The 27,555-nt window shown below is 40.0% G+C and overlaps 1 protein-coding gene across 3 annotated transcripts in view; it reads left to right on the forward strand.

Annotated features, from left to right (window-relative positions):
• Positions 1–26,227, forward strand: part of GTF2H1 (general transcription factor IIH subunit 1) — a 44,636-nt gene extending 18,409 nt beyond the window's left edge. For all 3 annotated transcript variants that reach the window (XM_019037066.4, XM_063711034.1, XM_055355992.2), the window contains 10 exons: positions 673–822; positions 940–1,019; positions 6,994–7,121; positions 7,238–7,325; positions 11,287–11,375; positions 11,750–11,867; positions 17,383–17,473; positions 17,956–18,071; positions 20,041–20,133; positions 25,184–26,227. In XM_019037066.4, the coding sequence (XP_018892611.3) occupies positions 673–822; positions 940–1,019; positions 6,994–7,121; positions 7,238–7,325; positions 11,287–11,375; positions 11,750–11,867; positions 17,383–17,473; positions 17,956–18,071; positions 20,041–20,133; positions 25,184–25,270 (1,040 nt within the window). In that variant the 3' untranslated portion in view covers positions 25,271–26,227. The remainder of the gene's footprint in view (positions 1–672; positions 823–939; positions 1,020–6,993; positions 7,122–7,237; positions 7,326–11,286; positions 11,376–11,749; positions 11,868–17,382; positions 17,474–17,955; positions 18,072–20,040; positions 20,134–25,183) is intronic.
• The last annotated feature ends 1,328 nt before the right edge of the window (positions 26,228–27,555 follow it).

The raw sequence follows: 27,555 nt of genomic DNA on the forward strand, positions 1-27,555 counted from the left end.
TTTTGTATCTTTCTGATGGTAACATAATTGTGTAGTGTTTATTATGTGCCAGACACTTTTCTAAGTTCTTTTTCTATAGTAACTGATTTAATCATCACGTAAACCTATGAAGTAGAGGTACTGTTATGACCCTCATTTTACAGATGAGGAAACCAAGGTACAGAAAGATTAAGTAATTTGCTCAGCATCACACAGATAGAAAGTGGCAGACCTGGAATTTTAAACTCAGAGCTCAGCAAACAATGCTGTTGAACTCTATGCTTGCCAGTGTGTATGCCCCTGGAGTGCTGAGCTGACAGTCCAGTGGATATTGAGATCGTTATTACCCCACAAGCTAACACAGTGCCTTGGTTTGAGAGTGCACATATATCAATGAGCAAACAAGCAGACTCAGCTCTGACTCCTGATATTCTTGGTATTTCTACTAAAACTTCAAAACCTTATTCTTTTGGTGCAAATAAGGTTTTGTTTGTAATTTGTAAGATTTGTAGAAGTCATACCTCACCTAATCTCTCAAGTTACCTTTCATATTTATAATTAGATTATAACATATAGTATGTAGAGTTGAGAGCTTTATGGTCTAGATTTTGCTATTTGTATTTCAGTTACCTAATTTGAGAGGTTTTAAAAATGGAAATTCAGTATATAATAATTGTGGGTTTTTTTCCACAGTAAAAATGAAATATGCAGAAAATGTTCCCCACAACATGACAGAGAAGGAATTCTGGACACGTTTTTTCCAGTCCCATTATTTTCACAGGGATCGGCTGAATACAGGGTCAAAGGATCTCTTTGCAGAATGTGCCAAAATAGATGAAAAAGGTAACTGTTTATCTCTGGTAGACACTGGTATTTAACTTGCCACCCTCTAGACATTATAGGTGTTAATTTCTGAGACAGATAAGACATGCTGAACTTTTTATTTTGTTGATTTTCTAGGCCTAAAAACAATGGTTTCATTAGGAGTGAAAAACCCACTACTAGATTTAACAGCTTTGGAAGATAAACCATTAGATGAGGTAAGAAGCAATAAAAGAAGTTTTGAGAGAAAAGAGTCTTTTCCTAGTCTTCAACACTGTCTTAAGCGTAGACCTATTCCACTTGTGAGAATGTCAAATAAGCAAAATACTGTTACTTGAAGTGATTTATCGGAAGTGCTTTGAAATAGCGTTGTTTGCCATTAAAATTGCCTAGAAGAAATGAAATTCCTGTGTGAGTTGCTAAAACCTTTTAAAAATAAATTTCTAGCTCCCTCATCCGCAGTTCTCTAGTAATAATAAAGGCTTAATGTGATGAGTTCAGCTTTATGCTCTAGCTAACATTTAATCTAAAGAAATATGGATAAATTAATAAATAAGGAAGATAACAAACATTTGTGGATTGCTTACTATCTGCCAAACCTTAAGCACTCTCATGACCCTTATACCATGCCAACCCCAATGTTTCAGCAAGTAGGCCATCATATATGACCTACCTACCTCAGCATCATGACCCCAGACCTACAGATTTATCTACTTGCAGAGAAAGAGATGGTTCCTGTTGTGATCAAGGATAATTTTGTCACTGCCTCTGTCTTCTAGGCCAGAACTTGTCTTCCTCAGTTACTCCCTTTACTCTGAGTTTTCATTTTCTTGCTCTTATTTTTCTTCTTTTTCTGTCTCTGTTTTTTTTTTTTTTTTTTTTTTTTTTTTTTGAGAAAGAGTTTCACTCTGTTGCCCAGGCTGGAGTGCAGTGGTGCAATCTTGGCTCACTGCAACCTCTGCCTCCCAAGTTAAAGCCATTCTCCTGCCTCAGCCTCCCAAGTAGCTGGAATTACAGGCACGTGCCACCACACCCAGCTAATTTTTGTATTTTTAGTAGAGACGGGGTTTTGCCACGTTGGCCAGGCTGGTCTCAAACTCCTTACCTCAGGTGATCTGCCCACCTTGGCCTCCCAAAGTGCTGGGATTACAGTCATGAGCCACCGCGCCCAGCCAGTATATTTTCAATTTATACTTTCATCATACGGTGAGTTTTTCAGGACATCACCCTTTCAGAAGTGAAGAAGAATCTATACAAGCATAGCCCTCTTTAATTATCCTGAGAAAATAAAGCTTAGTGGCGCTTAGACTTACAACTTACTATGAAAGGAAGACTTTTTTAGTGCTTTTTTTTCTTTAAAATAAACATGATGGCATATTGTACATGTACATTTGTAACTTTATCTTCTGTTTAGTATCAGTATCTGTATAAACTATCCCATAGTTTAAAACATAGACTTTAAAACCAAACTAGCTGACTTAGATTCTGATATCTTCTAACATTTCTAGGCCCTGTTTGGTTTTTGTTTTGTTTTGTTTTGTTCTGTTTTTTGAGATGGGATCTCACTCTGTTGCCCAGGCAGGAGTACAGTGAGTGGCCTGAGCTCGGCTCACTGCAACCTGTATCTCCTGGGTTCAAGCGATTCTCCTGCCTCAGGCTCCCGAGTAGCTGAGATCACAGGCACATGCCACCACGCCAGGCTAATTTTTGTATTTTTAGTACAGGCGGGGTTTCATCATGTTGGCCGGGCTGATCTCAAACTCCTGACCTCAAGTGGTCCACCCACCTCGGCCTCCCAAAGTGCAGGGATTACAGATGTGAGCCGATGTGCCCAGCCCAAGCCCAGTTCTTTGTTTTTGTTTTTTTTTTTTCCTTAGTGAGGCTAATAGTACTTGCATTATAGGATTTCTATGAGTTAAAAGAGCCTAGTGCGTAATAAGTAGTAGGTAATAGGCATTGTTGTTATCGGTATTTTTAGATGCCTGCATGGTATTCCATTGGTATGGGTATATCAACATTTATATAACCAGTCTTTTTACTACAAATGTTGGTTGATGCCATTTTTCATTTGGTGTTCCTTCTTCCCTTCTCAATCTTCTGATTATAGTAACTATCACAGGCTATGATCTATGGCCTCCTGAATGCATTCTCTCTATTCCATTGCTTTACTAGATATGGGGAACAGGGGAGGGAGTAAAAATAAAAATAAAAACATTCTTGTTACATAATGATGAATCCTGAATAACCATAGTCTGTCTTTGACTGCAGAGCTCTAACTGCCTACTTGACATCTCTCAGGTATTTCGAAGACATCTCAACTTCACATGTAAAATGGAATCTTTGATTCCCATCCTCATAAACGTATCTCCATGGGTATTCCCTCTCTTAGTAAAAAGCATTACAATTTGCTTAAGCCAAAAACCTGGGAGTCGGCGAGTCTCCTTGATTCTTCCTCTTCTTTTTTATGACAGGGGCTCACTCTGTTGCCCAGGCTGGAGTGCAGTGGCACAATCATGGCTCACTGCAATCTTGACCTCTTGGGCTCAAGCAATCTGCCTTAGGCTCCTGAGTAGCTGGAACTGTAGCACAGGCTACCACACCTGGCTAATTTTATTTTTTGTAGAGACAGGGTCTCCCTATATTGCCCAGGCTGGTCTGAACTCCTGGGCTCAAGCTATTTTTCCACCTCAGCCTCCTAAAGTGCTGAGATTATACAGCCGTGAACCATTGCAGCCAGCCATGTTTTCCTCCTGTTATGTCCAGCATTCAGTGTATCAGCAAGCCTCGTACAATACACCTCTCATTTGTGGGATCTACACAAACGCTTACACCCTTTCATGCTTACGGTATCATCATCTTTGGCCTGTTTGCTTGCCTTAGCCTTCTAACCTTTATTTTTGCTATCTTGTCTTTTATAGTTTATTCTCCCCTCGCAGTAATAATTATAATATAGGCCGGGCGTGGTGGCTCGTGCCTGTGATCGAGCACTTTGGGACGCCAAGGCGGGTGGATCACCTGAGGTCAGGAGTTTGAGACCAGCCTGGCCAACATGGTGAAACCCCATCTCCACTAAAAATAAAAAAATTAGCCGGGCCTGGCAGCACATGCCTGTAATTCCAGCTACCCGGCAGGCTGAGGCAGGAGAGTCGCTGGAACTGGGGAGGCAGAGGCTGCAGTGAGCTAAGATTGCGCCACTGCACTCCTGCCTGAGTGACAGAGTGAGACTGTCTCAAAAAAAAGGATTATAATATAAATCAGATCCTAATAATCCCCTATGTGAATCTCTTCATTATCTTCTCATTGAGCTTAGAATAAAATCAAAACTCCTACAAGACTGCTAGATTTGGCTCCTGCATACTTCTCAGATGGGGCCACTTCTACTCATTCATGCTTTAGACATAATGACCATTCACTTCCATGCCACGCTTTTTCTACCTCAGGGCCTATGCACTTAACTGATCTTCTACCTGCTTGTTCCCTAACCAGCTTCTGCCTATCTTTAGATACCTGTTCTAATGTCATTTCTCGCCAGGTGGGGTGGCTCATGCCTTTAATCCTAGCACTTTGGGAGGCTGAGGTGGGAGGATCGTTTGAGTCCATTGTGAGACCACATCTCTAAACTTTTTTTTTTTTTTAATTTAAAAATTAGCTGGGCATAGTGGTATAAACTTGCAGTCCCAGCTACTCGGGAGGCTGAGGCAGGAGGATCACTTGAGCCTTGACTTGAGGTCAAGGCTGCAGTAAACTGCGATTGCACCACTGCACTCCAGCCTGGGCAACAGAGCGAGAACCTGTCTCCAAAAAAAGATAAAAATATAAATTTAAAAATTAAAAATTAAAAAGTTGCTTGCTTCAGAGAGGCTTTCTCTAACCACCCACAAATTCAGTCACTTCATCATGTTACCCTCTGTTTTCTTCAATGACATTTTCCACTTTCAAAAAAAATTGTGTTTACCTTGTTTTACTTGATAATTCCATTCACACTCCTCTCAGAGTGTAATCTTCATGAAGCTGACTTTGTTCTGTTTATTGGCCTGTTCCTAGCGCATGTCATGTAGTAATAATCTCTTAGTAATTATTTGATACATTGATGAACAGCATATGGATCTTTTTTTTTTTGTTTGAGATGGAGTCGTGCCCTTTTGCCCAGGCTGGAGTTCAGTGGCGTGATCTCAGCTCACTGCAATCTCTGCCTCCCGAGTTCAAGCAATTCTCCTCCCTCAGCTTCCTGAGTAGATGGGATCATAGGCACACACCACGCCCAGCTAATTTTTGTATTTTTAGTACAGGGTTTCACCACGACCAGACTGGTCTTGAATTCCCAACCTCAGGTGACCCACCCACCTCAGCCTCCCAAAGTGGTGGGATTACAGGCGTGAGCCACCACACCCAGCACATGAGTCTTTTTTTTTTGAGACGGAGTCTTGCTGTCACCCAGGCTAGAGTGCAGTAGCACCATCTCGGCTCACTGCAGGCTCCGCCCCCCGGGGTTCATGCCATTCTCCTGCCTCAGCCTCCCGAGTAGCTGGGACTACAGGCGTCCGCCACCTCGCCCGGCTAATTTTTTGTATTTTTAGTACAGACGGGATTTCACCGTGTTAGCCAGGATGGCCTCAATCTCCTGACCTCGTGATCCACCCGCCTCAGCCTCCCAAAGTGTTGGGATTACAGGCGTAAGCCACCACGCCTGGCCCATATGAGTCTCATGATCTTTCTTTCACCTTTTTAGCCTCACCAATTCCTGGACCACTGTTATTAGTGTATTGAACCATATACAGTTTCATGACACAATATGTACTGCATTGCTGCTTTGCTTGTGTTTTGTTTTATTTTTAAATAGAGACAAGGTCTCACTATGTTGCCAGGCTGGACTTGAACTCTTTGGCTCAACAGTTCTTCTGCCTCAACCTCCCAAATAATCAGGACCACAGTGCCTCTTTGCCTTTGTTTAAGCAGTTTCCTCTCCCTGAAATGTTATTGTCTCCCAGATCTACTTGGCAAGCACCAGTTTATCTTATGGTTCTCTGTGAACCTTTTTCAAACCCTCTTCTCCAGTAGGATTGATTAGTAATTCTCTCCAGCCCAGCTTCCCATTAACTAGTATTTAAGCTCCTATGGCATGGGGTCTTAATCAATTTTGTATCTGCATGGTCTAGCAAGTAGCGTGCACTCAATACATGTTTTAAAATATAATCTCATTTTATTCTCTTTTATCCTACTTTATAGAGCTTGGAAAAGTTTATCTTGCCTAGATTAATGTTAGAAAAAGAATTTGACTCTTTATCTTTCTGAATCCATAGTCTGTGTTTTTCTCACTATATTCTATTCTTTTTATTTACTTTTTTTTTTTTTTTTGAGACAGTCTCACTCTGTCACCCAGGCTGGAGTGCAGTGGTGCAATCTCAGCTCACTGTCACCTCTGCCTCCTGGGTTCAAGTGATTCTCCTGCCTCACTCAGCCTCCCCAACAGCTGGGATTACAGGTGTGTGCCACCACACCTGGCTAATTTTTGTATTTTTGATAGAGATGAGGTTTCACCATGTTGGCCGGGCTAGTTTTGAACTCCTGACCTCAGGTGACTCGCCCACCTTGGCCTCCCAGAGTGCTGGGATTACAGGTGTCCTGACTCTATTGCTTTTATTTAATGTTTTGATAACTAGATCCAAATTGTTCTTTAAAAGAGAAATGCAGACCATGCACGGTGGCTCACACCTGTAATCCCAGCACTTTGGGAGGCCAAGGTGGGCAGATCACTTGAGGTCAGGAGTTCAAGACCAGTCTGACCAGCATGGTGAAACCCCATCTCTACTAAAAATACAAAATATTAGCCGGGCGTGGTGGCAGGCGCCTGTAATCCCAGCTTCTCAGGAGACTGAGGCAGGAGAATCACTTGAACCCAGGAGGCGAAGGTTGCACTCCAGCCTGAGCAACAGAGCGGGACTCCATCTCAAAAAGAGAGAGAAATTCAGTTTAAGATGTATTTTGTAATGCTAAAACGAGTTAGTGCTATTTGTTAATATTTTATGTGCATAATGTCACTTGTTTTTAAATGTTTGTTCATAAATATTTAGTAATGTTCGTGAGAAGTAATAAAAGTCCCATCATCCAGCAAATGATGTTTCAGCTAAGCGTGTCTTACAATAAGAAAAGCAGAACCTTTTTAAAAAATTTTTAATCTATTATTTCTCACAGGGCTATGGCATTTCCTCTGTGCCATCTGCTTCCAGTTCTAAATCCATAAAAGAGAATAGTAATGCTGCCATCATCAAGAGATTTAACCATCACAGTGCCATGGTCCTGGCAGCTGGACTCAGAAAACAGTTAAGTATAAATGCAGAGGTGCAGTAACTGGGCTGTTCAGGATATCCAGATGGAGTTGTGGTGTTGTTTTGCTTGTGGTTTTTAACATTAACTTTTTTTTCCCCTTTATTTTAAGAGAAGCACAAAATGAACAAAATAGTGAGCCCAGCAACATGGATGGAAATTCCGGAGATGCAGACTGCTTTCAGCCAGCAGTCAAAAGGGTATGGGCAAAAAAATATGAACCATTTGGGGCTCAAGTTTCTCCAAATACTTTATGTGACGCAAGTACTGTATACGCTTATTTCCTGTGACTCAGTTCTTCTAACTAAGATGTTAAGCATTTGGCTTAAAGTATAGAGCATTACAAAGAGTATTTCCCCAGCTTTGGCTTGCCAGCCAACTTTCCATTGACTCTAGCCTGTTAGCCATTTTTATTGTTTTTTGTTTGTTTGTTTGTTTTCCCGACATGTACACATACGTATGGATTGTTCTTATATGTGATTTTGTTCTCCGGGAATAAAATCTTCATTCAACAGAGGCAATATGACAGAAAAACCAAAGTTTCATGTATATGATTTTTCAAAGAAAGTGAATTGGCCCTCATGTTAAACCTAGCATTTCAGAGCTGAAAGTGTCTTCTCATTAAATATTGAAGAAATCATTTGAGGGTGTGGAGAAGGATGGACAGAATTAGCTTCTTGTGTATTTATTTTTCTCCTGCAACTTTGCCACGCTATTTTGTACCTCCCTTCCTAATTATGATAAAGCTTTGTTAGAGAGCAGTCAGGCAATGTATATTAAATGTTTAAAGCTTTACACCCTTAGTTCTACTTGTGGACATTTATTTCTTAAGAAAGATGTATACTAAGATTTAGATAGAAATATTCATTACAGTATCATGATAAAGACAGTAGCAAGGATTCTGTTATCTGTGTTGCATTAATACAATAGAGATTGATGCAACTGTTCATTATTTTGAAAGCATTAATGATAATATTGCATCAAAGAGTTCACAGAACAGATTGTACAGTACAGTTTTACACACAAAAAAAATAGTTTGTGAGCTTTAAAAGGGCCTTCAAATGAATATGCTAAACGGTTATCTTTCAATAAAGAGATTATGGGTAAGTCTTAATTTCTTTCATTTATTTCAGTAATTTAATGTTTCTGTTGTTGTTGTTTGTTTTTTTGAGACAGAGTCTTGCTCTGTCACCCAGGCTGGAGTGCAGTGGTGCAATCTCAGCTCACCGCAATCTCGGCTCACTGCAACGTCTGCCTCCTGGATTCAAGCAATTCTTCTGCCTCAGCCTCCAGAGTAGCTGGGATTACAGGCGTGCACCATCATACCTAGCTAATTTTTGTATTTTTAGTAGAGACGGAGTTTTGCGATATTGGCCAGGCTGGTGTTGAACTCCTGGCGTCATGTGATCCGCCCATCTCAGCCTCCCAAAGTGCTGGGGTTACAGGCATGAGCCACTGTGCCAGCCTATTTCAGTAACTTAATGTTTTTACAGGCATGTATTACCTATAAAATTAATAAAGCCAGTGAGGTATTTCTTTTTTGAACTAAAGCAAAGCTAATAATAAGTTATAGAGAAGTTAGAGAAGAAATCTATTAAGTGATACTTTCTTTTTATACTGTTGCACTGAGTACCCTTGATTCTTGGTGGTGAACAAGTTATCAGAAATTTCTTGGCCGGGAGCCGTGGCTCACACCTGTAGTCCCAGCACTTTGAGAGTCCAAGGTGGGTGGATCACTTGAGGTCAGAATTTGTAGACCAGCCTGGCCAGCATGGTGAAACCCTGTCTCTACTAAAAATACAGAAATTAGCCAGGCATGGTGACGTGCACCTGTAATTCCAGCTACTTGGGAGGCTGAGGCAGCAAAATCACTTGAACCTGGCAGGCGGAGTTCGCAGTGAGCTGGGATCGCGTCACTGTACTCCAGCCTGGATGACAGAGCAAGACTCCATCTCAAAGAAAAAATAAAAAAGAAATTTATTTATTTGTGTGAATTTTTACAATACAGATGCTTCTCGACTTAAATGGGGCTACATCCCAATAAACTCATAAGTTGCAAATACTGTAAATCAAAAATGCATTGAATACACCTAATGTATGGAACACCATAGTTTAGCCTATCCTACTTTAAACGTGTTCCGAACACTTAGATTAGCCTGTAGTTGGGCAGCATTACCTACTATAAAGTGTATTTTCTAATAAAATGTTGAATATCTCATGTAACTCATTGAATACTGGAAGTGAAAAACAATATATGGGTACTCAAAGTATGGTTTCTCTACTGAATGTGAATCACTTTGACACCATCATAATGTTGAAAAATTCGAAGTCAAACCATTGTAAGTCAGGGGCTATCAGTATTCAGTGGTAAATGCTGGCTCTAACTATTCTTCGAAGTCAGTGGTTGACTGCTGTTTATTCTATAAAGGGTTACAATTTATAGATTCTCTCACTTGTAGAATGAGAGATTCAGAATTAATAGCAGACAGAGTCCCTACCTTGATGGAGCTTTCATTTAAGTGTGAAAGTCAGGTGACCTAACAAGGCCTTGGCATAAGTTTAGGATTTGGATTGTTATGGGAGCTTGGGTAGGGACATGTCATATTGGTAAGGCAACAGCAGGGGTAGAGATAAGCTTGACATGTCAAAAATCATGAAGACATCAGTAATCCTTGAAGTTGGCTGAAAGGTATAGAGTTGAGAAAGTAGTTAAAAAAAAAAAAAAAAGTCAGGCTGAGTCTAGGTAAGGATGTGTTTCTCTGAGGTCAGATTTGTTCCTGTACCATAAAGGGACTATTTAGAATCTTAAAGCTGGAGCAATCTAAAACGTTAAGTTTTCAGATTGAGGTCAGATTTGTGACCTCATGTGAGGTCAGATTTGTTCCTGTACCATAAAGGGACTATTTAGAATCTTAAAGCTGGAGCAATTTAAAACGTTAAGTTTTCAGATTGACGTTTTTTGAGGTATAGTTAATAACCTGAATGTTCTGATTCTAGTCTTGGTAGTCAATAAGAGTTGGCCAGATGAATTTCATAGCTTTGTAGAGGATGAAATATTTCAAGGCTGATTTGCACAAATGTTTACATAGATCATGTATCTTTCATAAGTAATATGTTTTTATTATTACAAGGCTGTAAAAATTTAAGCAGGTTGTTAATAGCACAGGGGGTAACAGATTAATAAAATTAATGAATAAAATTACTAAAAGAGTCCAGAAGTAAACCCAAATACATGGAGGAATTAAGCATATATATGATACACATGACATTTTAAAAATCAGTGGGAAAAGGTAAATTATTTTACAAATGGTGTTAGAAGCACTGATTGATAATTTTGTTAAAAGAAACTTAGATTCCCTATTTTACTCCTAATCCAAAATAAATTCTGAGTGGATCCAAGATTAAGCAAAAATTAAGCTGGAAGCTGAGCATGGTAGCGTGTGTCTGTAATCTCCGCAGTTTAGGAGACTGAGTTCAGCTGGGGAGGTGGTGATATGCGCCTAGAAAAAAAGAAAAATTAAGCCACAGATGTATAAGCAAAAAGCGGGCAAAGAGGCGGAATTTTTTGTTTTTTGTTTTTTTGATGAAGGTCTCACTTGTCGCCCAGGCTGGAGCGCAGTGGCGTGATCTCAGCTCACTGCAACCTCTGCCTCCCGGGTTCAAGCGATTCTCCTGCCTCACCCTCCCAAGTAGCTGGGATTACAGGCACCTGCCCAGGAGATGGATTTTTTTATAATTAAAACAAAACAAAACAAAAAAACACCAAACTGGAAGATAAAGTATTTACAACATGTAAAAGACTGTTTCCTTAATATTTAAAAGTCTTATTTTTTAAAAAGTACCCACTATAAAAATAGTGGACAGCATAACAGATCATTCATTTGGGGAAAAAATAATAAAATGTAAACTTTCACCTACCAGATTGGCAAAAGTAAAAAGTTCAATAATACTTCATGTGGTCAGAGTGTAAGAAAACTAGTATTCTTAAATAGTTGTTGAGAAAATTGGTTCAACCGTTTGTAGGACAGTCATCTCTAGGAAGAGAAGCTCATGGTGGGAAGACTTCATTTTTTACCCTATGTACAGTTTTGTTTTTGCGTCATGTTTATTGTGTAAGAGAAAGTTGTGACAAAATAAAAAGTACTGTGTTAATAATTATAGGCGAAATTACAAGAGTCCATTGAATATGAAGACTTGGGGAAAAATAATTCTGTAAAAACGATTGCACTAAACCTCAAGAAGTCAGATAGGTAAGTTTGGTCAATATTAAGCAGAATAGCTATGTAACAATTCAGTCCAAAATATATCCTACAAGTATAGCACTCATGTTTTAATCAGTTTGTCACCATCAAAGTACAATATCCTTTTTTGTTTAAAATTTAGGCTTCTCAGGAAGCAAAAATGATTAAACCCATGACAATAAATGTTGGATCTTTCTGCTGTTGCTTTCTTATTGCCCTTATGGGAATTAAATTATTTTATTGAAATTATTTTATTGAAATCTCTTTAGTTATCGTTTCTTGCCTTGAGGGGAACTTAGTACTGACTGCTAAAATGTTGCAAAGACAAATGTTGAGCATCTTTACTGTGTGTGATTAGTAATTTCTTCTGTGCTAACCTGCAGGTATTATCATGGTCCAACTCCAATCCAGTCACTACAGTATGCAACAAGTCAGGACATTATTAATTCTTTTCAAAGTATTAGACAAGAAATGGAAGCTTATACACCCAAGTTAACTCAGGTAGGTGACTTCTACTGTTTGAAGGCCAGAATTCCCATAGTTCCTTCCTCAGTTTATGAGCACAAGCAGATTGAACTATACAACTAATATTTTAATTGGGCTTAAAGACATAGTTCTGCTAAATAAATTGAAAAAATCAAGAGGTAGCAAGAAAAGGTGTTTGGCATATTCAAGAGGCATCTGAAGATAAGATGATAATGAAAAAAAATTAAGTTGATGAATTTTGTGATCTTTACTTCTATATACTTTTATTGGGAAAATCTCCCAGGTTTCCAAATTCTGTCTGGACATTATTCTCTGAATATTCTGCATGACTCAGGCTTAAAATACGTAAAACAGCTCATCATTGTTCTTTGTTTCTTTTCATACTTCAGTTGATCAGCAATTTGTCAGTTCTGCCTTCAATAATACTTCTTGATTCTATCACCCGTATTTAGGCAAACCTGATTGATTTTCCATAATGCTACTGCAAGTTGTCTTTCTAAAATCACTTATTTTGGCCGGGCACAGTGGCTCACACCTGTAATCCCAATACTTTGGGAGGCCGAGGTGGGTGGATCACGTGAGGTCAGAAGTTCGAGACCAGCCTGACCAACATGGTGAAACCCGTCTGTACTAAAACTTTAAAAATTAACTGGGCGTGGTGGCACACGCCTGTAATCCCAGCTACTCAAGACGCTGAGGCAGGAGAATCACTTGAACCTGGAAGGCAGAGGTTACAGTGAGCTGACACTGCGCCATTGCACTCCAGCCTGGGCGACAAGAGCGAAGCTCCATCTCAAATAGATAAATAAACATTTAAATATTTAAAAATAAAAACATGTATTTTATCACTGCAGCTTGAAAACCTTCACTGCAGTAGTCTGAGTGCCTTTGTCTGGCCTGCAAAACTCTTTATAGTCTGGCCCCAGCCCACTACTCGAGTCTCATCTTCAGCGATAGTCTCCGCTACTCCCTTCCACACATGGCCAAGGGTTCCAGCCTAACACACTAAGCTGTCCAGAATCTTTTGATCACATTATCTCCTTCATGCTTCCTGTGCTTCGGCTTATGCTCTTTCTCTTTAGAATTCCCTTAGCCGTGTTTCTCCCCCAAGGAACTAATAATTACTGAAGACTCAGCTCCAATTTCATTGCCTCTGGAAAGTAATCCTTAACTTGTGCAAAGAAGAATTTGTTTTTTCCCTTTCTCCGTTTTTATGAGCACTGAGGCACTGAGTGTATACCTATATTACGTTATTTATCACACATCAAGACTTACTTTTTTACTTTTTATTTTGAAATCTCAGATTTTACAGAAAGTGACAGAAAAATATGTTTTCCAACCCATTTTGAGAGAAGGTTACAGGCATAATTTCCCTTTACCCCTAAATATTTCGATGTATATTTTCAAAAAACTAAGACATTCTCTTAAATAACAGTACAATTATAGAATTAGTAAGTTAACATTGATGATGTGTTATCTAGTCTATATATCTTACTACATTTTCACCAGTTATACCACCAATGTTCTACATAGCAAAAGAAAACTTTTTTTGGTCCAGCAGACAAGCTGGGTTTATGAGTTGTATTTATTTCTCATGTGTTTTTAGTCTCCTTTAAAATGGAATGATCTGTCAATCTTTGTCTTTTCATAACTTTGACATTGAAAGAGTACTGGGCAATTTTTTGTAGAATGACCTTAAATTTACCTAATGTTTCCTCGTGACTAGATTCACATTAGGCATTTTTGCCAGAAATTCCACAGAAGTAATGTCGTATCCTACTCAGTGTGTCATATCAGGAGGCAAATGATTTGTATATATCCTAGCTTGTGATATTAAATTTTTTCACTTGGTTAAAGGTAGTATTTGCCTGGTTTCTCCACCAAAAAGTTAACTATTTTTCCCTTTGTAATTAATACATATCTTGTGGAGCTGTACTTTGAGACTGTATAAATACCCCATTTGTCACCAAATTTTTTATTTTTATTTTTTAATATTATTATCTTTAGAGACAGGGTCTTGCTCTGATGCCCAGGCTGTAGTGCAGTGGCACAGTCATAGCTCCGTTCAACCTCAGACTCCTAGACTCAAGCAATCCTCGTGCCTCAGCCTCCTGAGTAGCTGGGATTATAGGCATGTGTCACCACACAAAAAACTTACATCTGGTAGTTTTTTTAGAATCACTGATGATTCTTGCCTGGAAGAGCAGTTGTTAAATGATGATTTTCTAATTCCATCAGCCCTTCTATGTTTATCAGCTAACATGAAAGGAAGAGCATTCCCTTCTCCTCTGTTTGTTATTTATATCAGCATGGATTCATTTATGAGTTAAACACTGTTGCTATCCTTTTTTCTTTGTTTCTTTTTCTTTTTGTTTTTGTTTTTGTTTTTTTTTTTTTGAGATGGGGTCTCACTCTGTCACCCAGGCTGAAGTGCAGTGGCATGATCTCGGCCCACTGCAACCTCCACCTCCCTGGCTCAAGCGATCCTCCCACCTCAGCCCCCCAAGTAGCTGAAACCACAGGCACTCACCACCATGCCTGGCAAAGTTTTTGTATTTTTGGTAGAGACAGGGTTTTGCCATGTTGCCCAGGCTGGTCTTTTAACTCCTGAGCTCAAGCAGTCCACTCGCCTCGGCCTCCCAAAGTGCTGATACTACAGGCCATTTTTTTCTTTTTCCTTTTTTTTAAATTTTTTTAATTTTTTTTTTTTTTTTTTTTTTTTTTTTTTGAGACGGAGTCTTGCTCTGTTGCCCAGGCTGGAGTGCAGTGGCACGATCCCCGCTCACTGCAAACTCCGCCTCCCAGGTTCACGCCATTCTCCTGCCTCAGCCTCTGGAGTAGCTGGGACTATAGGCGCCCGCCACCACGCCCGGCTAATTTTTTTGTATTTTTAGTAGCGATGGGGTTTCACCGTGTTAGCCAGGATGGTCTCGATCTCCTGACCTCGTGATCCGCCCGCCTCAGCCTCCCAAAGTACTGGGATTACAGGCGTGAGCCACCACGCCCAGCCTTTTTTCTTTTTATTAACCAAGGTACAACTTAACATACAGTAAAATAAATAAGTAAATAAATTTACTTATTTATTTATTTATTTTGAGACAGGGTCTCACCTTGTCCCCCAGGCTGGAGTGCAGTGGCACAATCTCGGCTCACTGCAGCCTCGACTTCCCAGGTTCAAGCAATCCTCTCACCTCAGCCCTCCAAGTAGCTAAGTAGCTGGGACTCCAGGCATGTGTCACCATCCCTGGCTAATTTTTATATTTTTGTGTGTAGACAGGGTTTCACCACGTTGCCCAGGCTGGTCTCGAACTCCTGAGCTCAAGCGATCCACCTGCCTCAGCCTCCCAAAATGAAATTTATCTTTTTAAGTCTGCTATTCTACAAGTTTTGATAAACACATGCTGTTGTGTAGCCACCAACAAAATCAAGATTTTAAAAAACCGGTTCTGTCACCCCAGAAAGTCTACCCATGCCTTTATAGTCAAACCCTTCCTATACCCTTCACACAGGCTCTCCTGTGTCTTTCTGACAATATCCCCATCATTCTTAGCCCCTCCTTACTTAATGGTATAGTAAGATAGATGTTCCAGGCTTATCTTATATCTGCTCTGTCCCAGGCGTGGAATTTTCTTTTTAGCACTGAGTGGATTAAGGTAGGAACCAAGATCTGGGACCGGGCACAGTGGCTCACGCCTATAGTCCCAGCACTTTGGGAGGCCGAGGCACGCAGATCACTTGAGAGCTCTAGACCACCCTGGCCAACATGGCAAAACCCTGTCTCTACCAAAAATACAAAAATTAACTGGGTATGGTGGTGCGTACCTGTAGTCTCAGCTACTCGGGAGGCTGAGGCAGAAGAATTGCTTGAGCCTGGGAGGCGGAGGTTGCAGTGAGCCGAGATCACACCACTGCACTCCAGCCTGGGCAATAGAGTGAGATTCTGTCTCAAAAAAAAAAAAAAAAAAAAAAATCTGGGCACTGGGTATACATTGGGGTGTCATTGTCACTTCAGCAGAAAGCTAGAAAATACATATGTGTACATAAATGCACACATAACCAATCTGGGATTATTTGACTAATTCTTTCAGTGTAGACTATAGTTGTCCAGTATCTGGCCCTTGGGCCCAAGTAGACCCACATAACTTTTGTCTTGGGGGTGGTGGTGTTTGTTTGATTTTGAGGTGAGGTTTCTGTCACCCAGACTGGAGTGCAGTAGCACTATCATAGCTTACTGCAACCTTGAACTCCTGGGCTCAGGCGATGCTCCCACCTCAGCCTTCTGAGTCACTAGGATTATAATTGTAAGCCACCATGCCCAGCTCTCCCCATGTAATTTTTTTACACTGTAGTCAATCTTTGTTTTTGTTTTTGTTTTTTTTTTTTGCAGTCAGGGTCTTGCTTTGTTGCCCAGGCTGGAGTGCAGTGACACCATCTCAGCTCACTGCAGCCTCAACTTCCCCAGGCTCAAATGATCTTCTCATCTCAGCCTCCCAAGTAGCTAGGACTACAGGCATGCACCACCATGCCCAACTAATTTTTTTGTATTTTTTGTAGAGACAGGGTTTCACCATATTGCCCAGGCTGGTATCTGACAAAAGGAAAATAGGAATAAAGTGAGCTCCAATGTCCCCTTCACTCATGGTTGTCCCATACTGTACTTTTACACTAAGTTGAAAAAATGTTTTCATCCAATCTATACATGGATGGATTTCTACTCATAAAAACTTCATTGGAAAATCTTAGAGATGCTAACCCTGCACTTGCTGTTTCACAAATTATTTGTTCCTCCCTATAGCAGTGCTTCCCTACAGTGCCTGGCACTTGATAGGCACTCATTGAATAGATAGGTCAATTTTTTCCTAAATGTTGATGTCGATACAGTGGGGAGTATATTTTTCCCCCTTTTGGCTATATTTATTCACTTCCTTGAAAATTAAATGACAGTTAATAAATTTCTGCTCTTTATTTTTTTTTTCCCCCAATCTGTTATCAAGGGTATATGTTAGCAAAGCCAGGTGTGGAGTACACACCTGTAGTCTGTCCCAGCTACTCAGGAGGCTGAGGGAGGAGGATTGCTTGAGCCCAGGAGTTCAAGTTCAGCCTGGGCAACATAACAAGATTTTGTTTCTTAGAAAAATAAATTTAACAGAAACAAAGGATACAGGTTAACATGTTGTTTTACCTGTTTTCTTTCCTTAAACTCAATTTTACCTTCAGTGGTAAGAGTTCTCATGTTAAATTGAATTGGTACTTAAGAAAGGGCTTTAACTAGGCAAAACCTTGGGAGTTTTGAGGTCCCTGTGGACTTGCCTGGCATGCCTGGAAGATTTGTAGGTATCTTCTTTCTACACGGATTGTGTTTCTGCCCTCAAGGAAAATAGTTCACTTTGACCACTGTAAATGATGTAGTATTTAAACAAAAGGAAAAGCACTTCATCTTCTGCTCTAAAACTAAAATGTTAAGAAAGAAAGGTGGCAAAAAAAAAAAAAGGGAGGAAAACCAGTTTTAATGCATCTTCATTTTTTTCAGGTTCTCTCAAGTAGTGCTGCCAGTAGTACCATCACAGCACTGTCACCTGGAGGGGCACTTATGCAGGGAGGAACACAGCAAGCCATAAACCGTATGTGCCGGGCCATCTTCTACTACTTTCTGCCTAAATCAGCTTTAAAAAGCAAGCTGGGAGGAGTGCTGAACTTTTATTGGTTTTTCCTTGGAATAATCCTGGGATTTCTATTTTGTAGATTTGTTTTTATACATTCAGATTCTGAAACACATCTAGACAAGATCTTAGGTTTCAGAACTGTCTTACTATTACAAATAGTGGTACATTGCTAGTTTCTCTCATATCATAGTAAAAGCTCCTTTCTTCTCCCCTACCTCTTAGAATAAAGGGGAAACCTGAAAGTTTCTTTAAAATCCCAAGAGCTTTTAAATTTTATGATCTCTCAGCCACAAAATTACTAACTTATCTGAAAATAGCACATCCTGGTTTGGCATTGACAAAGAGTACACGTTCAAGTTTATTCTCTGAGTGGTCATTTTTTTCGAGACTGTATATGTTAAAATAGCTCTTAACCTATGGGCCTCGTTCTTCTTTTGCAGAGATGGTGCCAAATGATATTCAGTCTGAATTGAAACACTTATATGTAGCTGTTGGAGAACTTCTACGACATTTCTGGTCCTGCTTTCCTGTTAATACGCCATTCCTAGAAGAAAAGGTTAGAAGCAGTTCTGAAGACAGCCAGATAATTGTGGTAGTGACTTACAAGAAGTTTTGAAATTGGAAAGTTTTATTAAGTCTTACCATGTGACAGACACTGGGATAACTCTTTTGCATACATCGTTTCATGTAAACCTCACAGCATCTTTATGGAGTAGCTATTGGTACCCATTTTATAGATTTGGAAACTGAGATCCAGACGAGTTCCATAACTAATAATCATACAACTTAAAACTTGTATCTACCTCCAAGCCACTGTGAATAGAGACCCAAAACAAATTACATCAATAAATTTATTTATGTTTGATACGTTTTTCAGGGATAACAAAATCCAAAATAAGAACTGACAACAAATATAGCACTAGCTTTTTAACACTAAAACCCCTTTAACCAATTAAAGGACAGTTGACAAATGAAAAATGTAACATTAATAGTAATACTATAAATTGCTTTCATAAACCATGATTAAGTAAAAGATAAAGACCTCATTAAGCACAATAGGCAAACTTTACAAGCAACTCACTAAAGAATGGAGTGGCCTAGGAAGATTAAGGGGAAATGCTCACACTTACCAGTATGCAGATAAATTACAGCTACAGTAAAAGAACATTTTGGCCAAGCACGGTGGCTCACACCTGTAATCCCAACACTCTGGCGGGGCTGAGGCGGGAGAATTGTTTGAGCCCAGGAGTTGGAGACCAGCCTGGAAAACATAGCAAGACTCTGTCTCCAAAAAATACATAAATAAATTTTTTAAAAGAATATTTTTTTCACCTAATTTGCAGAAGAACAAAAATCTTAAAATGATCAATGTTGACCAAGTAGCCAAGAGTGCTTTCTTCCACTGCTAGTGTTTTTTTAGATGCTTTTACTTCAGCATTCAAATGAAACTTCAAATGAAATTCAACATTTAGAAATTTAGGAAATAATTAGGAATGCAAATACTTAGCTAGAGATGGTCTACCACTCTCTAAGATAGAGGAAATGGCCTAAATATCTACCAGAAGGGGGTTGGTTAGAGAAGCATTTGGTATATTCATACGTTGAAAGACAATAATTATTTTATTTTATTTTATTTATTGAGACAGGGTCTCACGCTGTCACCCAGGCTGGAGTGCAGTGGAGTGATCTCAGCTCACTGCAGCTGCTTCCTTCTGGGCTGAGGTGATTCTCCCACCTCAGCCTCTCTAGTAGCTGGGACTACAGGCATGAGCCACTAAACTGGGCACTTTGGGAAGCCAAGGCAGGCAGATTGCTTGAGCTCAGGAGTTTGAGACCAACTTGGGCAACATGGCAGAACTCCGTCTCTACAAAAATTATGAAAAGTAGCTCAGGTGATCACCTGAGCCTAGAGAGGTCAAAGCTGCAATGAGCCATGATGTTGCCACTGCACTCCAGCCTGGTTGACAGAATGAGACCCTGTCTCTAAATGAATGAATAAATCAATGAGTGACTATTTAAATGAGTTGGGTTTTTTGTTGTTTTTGTTTTTCGAGATGGAGTCTCACTCTGTCGGCAGGCTGGAGTGCAGTGGTGTGATCTCAGTTCACTGCAGCCTCCACCTCCTGGGTTCAACCAATTTTCCTGCCTCAGCCTCCTGAGTAGCTGGGACTACAGGTGTATGCCACCATGCCCAGCTAATTTTTGTATTTTTAGCGGAGACGGGGTTTCACCATGTTAGCCAGGATGGTCTCAATCTCTTGTCCTTGTGTTCTGCCCACCTCGGCCTCCCAAAGTGCTGGGATTACAGGCGTGAGCCACCACGTCTGGCCAAATGAGTATTTATGACTGAAAGATATTCACATTGAAGGGTTAACAATGTGATATAATTGGTATATTTTTATTTTATTTTTACATTTAAAAAAAATTCTACAAGAAAAGTAACTTTCATATGTAGAAGATTGTTTTTCTGTTGGTCTCTACAGCTTGAGATTTCTCTGTAATTTATTGTTTCTCATCTTTTTTAGGTAGTGAAAATGAAAAGTAATTTGGAACGATTCCAAGTTACGAAGCTCTGTCCATTCCAAGAAAAGATTCGGAGACAGTATTTAAGCACAAATGTAAGGCAGCAATCTGATTTTTGCCTGATCTTCTTTCTCTTTGTAGTAAAATGATGAAATTGATTTTGCTTTCATGTAAATGAGTAGATACTTAATTTTCTTTTTTGAAACGGAGTCTCACTCTGTCGCCCAGGCTGGAGTACAGTGGCTCCATCTCAGCTCACTGCAACCTCTACCTCCTGGGTTCAAGCGATTCTCCTGCCTCAGCCTTCTGAGTAGCTGAGATTACAAGCGCATGCTGCCACGCCCAGCTAATTTTTGTATTTTAGTAGAGACGGGGTTTCACCATGTTGGCCAGGCTGGTCTCAAACTCGATCTCAGGTGATCAGCCCACCTTGGCCTCCCAAAGTGCTAGGATTACAGGCATGAGCCACTGCACCCGGCCAATACTTTATTTTCTGTTGCTCAAAGTACTATTTTTTAATATTGAAATGTGTCATGCATTCAGAAGTATATAAAATACATACATATTTTTTAAATAATAAAATAACTGTCTGTTTACTCACCAATCAGGAAAATTAGTAGAATGTTGCCATAACCCATAGATATTCCCTGAGTGCCCCTGTCCAGTTGCATACCACTCTCTCTTTCCTTCCAGAGGTCATGACTAACCAAAGCATTTTTGATGACCATCTCCATGCTTTCCCTTAGAAAAGTTTTACAATCTGGCCGGGTGCGGTGGCTCACGCCTGTAATCCCAACACTTTGGGAGGCCAAGGCAGGCTGATCACTTGAGGTCAGGAGTTCCGAGACCAGTTCTGGCCAACGTGGCGAAACCCTGTCTCTACTAAAAATACAAAAATTAGCCTGGCACGGTGGCGCATGCCTGTAGTCCCAGCTGCTCGGGAGGCTGAGACAGGAGAATTGCTTGAACGTGGGAGACGGGTTGCGGTGAGCTGAGGTCATGCCACCGCACTCCAGCCTGGGTGACACCGTAAGACTCTGTCTCAAAAAGTTTTACAATCTGTGTGTATGTTCTGAAAAATACATACTACTAATTTATTAATTTGGAAAAACTGAGTAGCAAGCACAAACCTAGCAGCGTAAGGAAAGATAGAATTGCCACTACTCGTAGTAAGCCAAACTGTTCCTGGGTTCTATTTGGCATCAGCTTCCCTGATTGTTTACAGTGGGGAAGGTCAGTGGATGAGGTATTGAGAAGTGTCACTTTATACCCAGCATTTTTAGCATTGTATTTAAAACAAGGTTAGAGCAACCACATCAGATCATTTGTATGTGCAGTTATACAAGCCCTCCCAGAGGTACCTTGGGAAGAATAGTACAGTCACGTGTTGCTTAACCACAGGGATGTGTTCTAAACAATTCATTGACAGACAGTTTTGTTGTATGAACCTCACAGAGTGTACTTAAAACCTAGCTATATAGCCTACTGTACTTCTAGGCTATATGGTGTAGCCTATTGCTCCTAGGCTACAAACCTATACAGCATAGTACTGTACTAAATACTGTAAACAGTTTTAACACAATGGTATTCGTGTATCTAAACATAGAAAAGTTGCAGTAAAAATTCAGTATAAAAGATAAAAAGTGGTCCACCCGTAAAGGGCATTTACCATAAATAGAGCTTGCAGGACTAGAAGTTGCTCTGGGTGACTCAGTGAGTGAATGTGAAGGCCTAGGACATTACTGTACACTACTGCAGAGTTTACTAACACTGTACACTTAGACTACATTAAATTTACAATATAGCTTTTTTTCTTCAATAATAAATTAGCCTTAGCTTACTATAACATTTTTACCTTATAAACTTTTAAATATTTTTAAAGTTTTTCATTCTTTGGAATAACACTTAACCTAAAACACCCATCGTATAGCTGTACAAAAGTATTTTCTTTGTATTCTTATTCTATAAGCCTTTCTCTCTCTCTCTCTCTCTCTCTCTCTCTCCCTCTCTCCGTATATATATATATATTTTTTTTCTTTTTCTTTTTTTTTTTTTTTTTGAGATGGAGTCTAGTTCTGTCGCCCAGGCTGGAGTGCAGTGGCATGATCACAGCTCATTGCAACCTCTGCCTCCTGGGTTCAAGCGATTCTCCCGCCTCAGCCTCCCGAGTAGCTGGGATTACAGGCACCCACCACCACGCCCAGCTAATTTTTGTATTTTTAGTAGAGACCGGGTTTCACTCTGTCGGCCAGGTTGGTCTCGAACTCCTGACCTCGTGATCCACCCACCTCGGCCTCACAAAGTGCTGGAATTACAGGCGTGAGCCACCACGCCTGGTGCCTTTTTTCTATTTTTAATTTTTTTTTTCTTTTCAAACTTTCGTTAAAAACTAAGACACAAACACACATTAGCCCAGGCCTACACAGAGTCAGGATCATCACTGTCTTCCACCTCCACATCTTGTCCCACTGAAAAGTCTTCAGGGGCAGTAATGCACATGGAGCTGTCATCTCCTGTGAAACAATACCTTCTTCTGGAATACCTCCTGAAGGACCTGCCTAAGGCTATTTTACAGTTAACTTTTTTATATATATAAGTAGGAGTACACCGTATATAATGATTTTAAAATACAGTAAATAGATAAACCAGTAACATATTCATTATCATTATCAAGTATTAGGTACTATACATAATTGTACATGCTATACTTTCATACAGCTGGCTACTTAATAGGTTCGTTTACACCAGCATCCCTACAAACGAGTGAATAATGTGCTGCTGTATGATGTTACGACATCACTAGATGATGGGAATTTCTCAGCTCTATTATAATCTGATGGGACCGCCATCATATATGCACATTATGTGGCACATGACTCTAGTTACAAATTTAAGATTCAGTATTCAATAAGTAGGATAAATAAAAGGGGAGTTTTACAATTGAAAGCTGAAAAATCATCAGCAAGATTTTTCATATTTATTTCCTAAATATTCTAAGTGGGTTTTCTTAAAATACAAAACAGCATTACTTATAATCAGATAGAAGCTTGGAGTGTCTTCTCACAGCAGGGCAAGGATGGCAGATAGGTTTCAGGTCATGTGCCTTCTTAATTGATTATAACTGCTTGGAGTGCTGTGTTGGAAAGGATGCTGAGGGCCAGGTGTGGTGGCTTACACCTGTAATCCCAGTACTTTGGGAGGCTGAGGCGGGTGGATCACCTGAGGTCAAGAGTTCAAGACCAGCCTGGCCAACACAGTGAAACCCCGTCTCTACTAAAAATACAAAAAATTAGCCGGGCGTTGTGGCGAGTGCCCCTAATCCCAGCTACTCGGGAAGTTGAGACAGGAGAATTGCTTGAACCTGGGAGGCGGAGATTGCAGTGAGCTGAGATCGTGCCATTGCATCTAGCCTAGGCAACAAGAGTGAAACTCCATCTCAAAAAAAAAAAGAAAAGGATGCTGAGGCCATGCGTAGCCTTACAGAAGGATATGGTGTTCATGTCTTCCAATTGATAATATAGATACTGCTGCCCATCAAACAGAATAAGTAATTTTTATAGTTTCCAGACAGAGCTAAATATTCCTATCCCCCATAATGATAAACAGGTATGGCAGTAAGGGTAATTTTTTTAACTCTGTACCCCTCAGACCTAAACATTGACATGCCAAAGGAATTTAGGACTTCCTGATCTCCATCTCCATCCTCCCAGACTTGGCAAAACTTTACTTCTAAACACTTAAACACTGTCCACCTCCAAGGAAACATATTCCAGAGACTTCTACCTCAAAAGTCAGTATAAGCCAGATGCAGTGGTATGCACATGTAGTCCCAACTACTCAAGAGACTGAGGCAGGAGGATCACTTGAAATCAGGAGTTTGAGACTATAGTAAACTAAAATTGCACCTGTGAATAGCCACTGCACTCCAGCCTGGGCAACGTAGCGAGACCATGTCTCAAAAAAATAAAAAAGATTCCATATGATCCTGTTGACTTCTAGCTATGTCCATGATGAGGGCAAAATTCTTAATCTACTCAAAGATCTATAGTCCTGACCCAAGACATGACATAGCACATTGTGTGAAGCATTGAAACCATTTAGGTTTTCTGTAATCTGCTGAGTTGTATTGAACTCCTGAAATGCTGGAGTTGGAAAAACCCTAAAAATAGCAAACTGTTTCACAAAATTATGCAGAATTAACTGCAGGAGCTTTTGAAAATCAAAGATTCTTGGGTCTCATCCCAGGCCTGTTGAATCAGAATCTTCAGGAGAATAAGGCATTTTTCCAGTGTTCTGCCAAGATGTATATATGGGGCTGGGCACAGCAGCTCATGCCTGTAATCCCAGCACTTTGAGAGGCTGAGGCAGGAAGATTGCTTGAGCCCAGGAGTTCGAGACCAGCCTGGGCAGCATAGCAAGAGTCCATCTCCACTATTTAAAAAAAAAAAACAAAAACCTGGCCGGGCATGGTGGCTCAGGCCTGTAATCCCAGCACTTTGGGAGGCTGAGGTGGGTGAATCACTTGAGGCCAGGAGTTCAAGACCAGCCTGGCCAACATGGTGAAATCCCATCTCTACTAAAAATACAAAAATTAGCCAGGTGTGGTGGCTCATGGTTGTAACCCTAGCTACTCGGGAGTCTGAGACATGAGAACTGCTTGGACCTGTGAGGTGGAGGCTGCAGTGAGCCAAAATCACACCATAGCACTCCAGCCTGGGTGACAGAGCAAGACTCTGTCTCAAAAAATAAAATAAAATAAAATAAAGTTTATACTACCATCCTGGCCTTAGTTGGCTGACCAGTATTCAAATCTAGAAAATCACAGATATAGTTCAGACCCCTCGTTTGACAGAAGGAATTGAGGCCTGGAGCACAATTGTGACTTTCATATTGTCCTATTATTGGTTAATGACAGGACAGCCATTACAACCGCAGCCTTTTCACTGCCCCCTACTTTCTGTCTTTCCTTTCCATACAAAATGTGTCTGACAGCACCTTCTCAGAGGGCTTGCACATTACCTCATTGACTGGGGAAATACAGAGGAGCTCCGAAACTACACTCTGAAGTATGTGCCAGATTTGGGTTGGAAGGATTAAATTCCCCTGCTTTTGCCCAGTTGTTAAGTGTCTTGCTGTGTTTTTCAGTTGGTAAGTCACATAGAAGAGATGCTCCAGACAGCCTACAACAAGCTCCACACATGGCAGTCACGGCGTCTGATGAAGAAAACGTGAGGTGGCCATGATGCTTACAGGTTTTGTGAGATTGAGAGAACTATGACCTGCAGCAACTCTGGAAACCTGGCCTGACAGACAAGCAGATGACCTCACAGGAGTGATAAGAAACATCTGCTCCACGCCAACTCCCAGAGCTGATGCTATTGTACTTGCACATTGGAGACTGAAAGGAAAGAAGGGACTAAATGCTGGGGAGGTAAATTAAGACAGAACTAAATGAGCTAAGTTGCAAATATATATATATATATATACACACACACATATATATGTACATGTGTATGTACATATATATATTTTAAAAGACTGTTTACTGCAGTTGCTCAGGAACTGCTTTTGATTCACATTAAGCTGCTTTCAGAAATTTAAAAAAAAAACACTTTTTAAAGGGTGCATTGATAAAATCTGAGGTTTTTTGGTTGTCATTTTTTTCTGTGTACATTTTTTTGCTAAGTTTATGGCACAGGGTAGACCTTAAGTATTCCTCCTCCATCCTTCATTCTTCACCCTCCATTGGATCCTCAAGTTTTAATGAATTCCAATTATACCTTACATCAGCAAGTTAAAAAGAGTACTTTAAAATAAAGCAAAGGGAGACTGTTGCTCAACCATCAGGAAACAGTTGTCAGAAGACATCATTGGTTCTGTGTTTCCTACGGAAATAAGAAACAATAAATATTGCACTGAATGTTTGTGGTTTGGAGTCCCTGAATAATAAAGAGGGAATATATTTGCAGAAAGTCGCATAGGGTTTTTTAATGCAGAATTTTGTCAGAAGACAATGGCGCTGCATGTTTTTCTTTGAGTGCAAATGTACATTGCTAAGATTTTTTTAAGATGGCATGTGCTTTGAAAAGAAGATATTGCATTTTTAAGAGTTTAAAAATCTTATGAGTGAGAAATATTAAAAAAATCTTATTTTCACCTCTTTAGAAGAAATAAAAGATGTTTCTCCTATCTCCTTTTCTCTAGTATTTGACTGTTACTGTCCTTGGCGAATCGATAATCATTGCATAGTGACTGAAAAGCCTAAGTGCAAAAAAAAAAAAGAAAAAAAAGATGTTCTTGTTTCTGAACTTCGTGCCATATTTTGTTCCTGATGGGATCAACTTAATGTTTAAGACTTTAGATGTCTTGTATTAAAAATTACACAAAAAAAGTAAAACTTTTTATACTTACCCTTTTAACTCTAACACATCTCTGGTTTCTCATTACGTGTGAATTTCCTTGGGTAGGCTGCCTGAGAACTGTTCATTTTATTTTAGGCCATGTTACAAACTGGTTATCCTTCATATAATGACTGCTAAGGTCAGAATCTAAGCCAGGCATGGTAGCACATGCCTGTAGTTCCAGCTACTTGGGAGGCTGAGGTAGGAGGATCACTTGAGCCCAGAAGTTCAAAAGTCCAGACTGAGCAACATAGTGAGACTCCATCTCTTTTTTTACAGAAAAAAAAAGAAAAATTTATGAAGACCTTGAACTGGTAAAGGGAAAGAAGCCACATCATTTTCTGCCTTCAGTCTTCCCATTTCTCTTTCAGATCAGTATATGTACTGGTATAATCCCTTAAAATTTACACTTTCACAAAGTACTTTCAAATGTGTTACTGCCACAGTGGGGCAAATAGAAAAATGATTGAAATGAAAAAAAAATGGCTATTGGGAAAGGCAGACATAAGAAATAGAATGTTCTGTTGAGTGCTGTGTTGAAAATTAAGTTGTAAGCTGGGCATGGTGAGTCATACCTGTAATCCAGCACTTTGGGAGGCCAAGGCAAGAGGATCACTTGAGCTCAGGAATTCAAGACCAGCCTGGGCAAGATAGCAAAACCTCATCTCTACTAAAAGTAAAAAAAGTTAGCTGGGCGTGGTGGTATGTGCTTGTAGTTCCAGCTGCTCTGGAGGCCGAGGCGGGAGGATTGCATGATCCCAGGAGATTGAGGCTGCAATGAGCTATGATCACACCACTGCACTACAGCCTGGACAGTAAGACAAAGCCCTGTCTCAAAAAAAATATATATATATATAAAGCCTGAAGGAAAGACTTCATTTAAAAGAGCATTTTAGCTAAGTCTTGAAGGTTGAGTAGGATTTTGTGAGGTAGAGAAGAAAGTCATCTCTTCTAGACTGAGGGAAGAGCATGATGGTGAGAAGGTTTGAAAGACTGAAATATGTTAGAAGAACAGGAAAAAATGCGTTAGATTGGAGAGTTGGAAGTGACAAGTAAGGCTCAGAAAACCATTTTAATTCAGGTTGTGAATGGCCTTGTATGCTAAAGTAAAATACT

Source organism: Gorilla gorilla, chromosome 9, assembly GCF_029281585.2.
Source record: "Gorilla gorilla gorilla isolate KB3781 chromosome 9, NHGRI_mGorGor1-v2.1_pri, whole genome shotgun sequence".
Taxonomy (NCBI): Eukaryota; Metazoa; Chordata; class Mammalia; order Primates; family Hominidae; genus Gorilla; species Gorilla gorilla.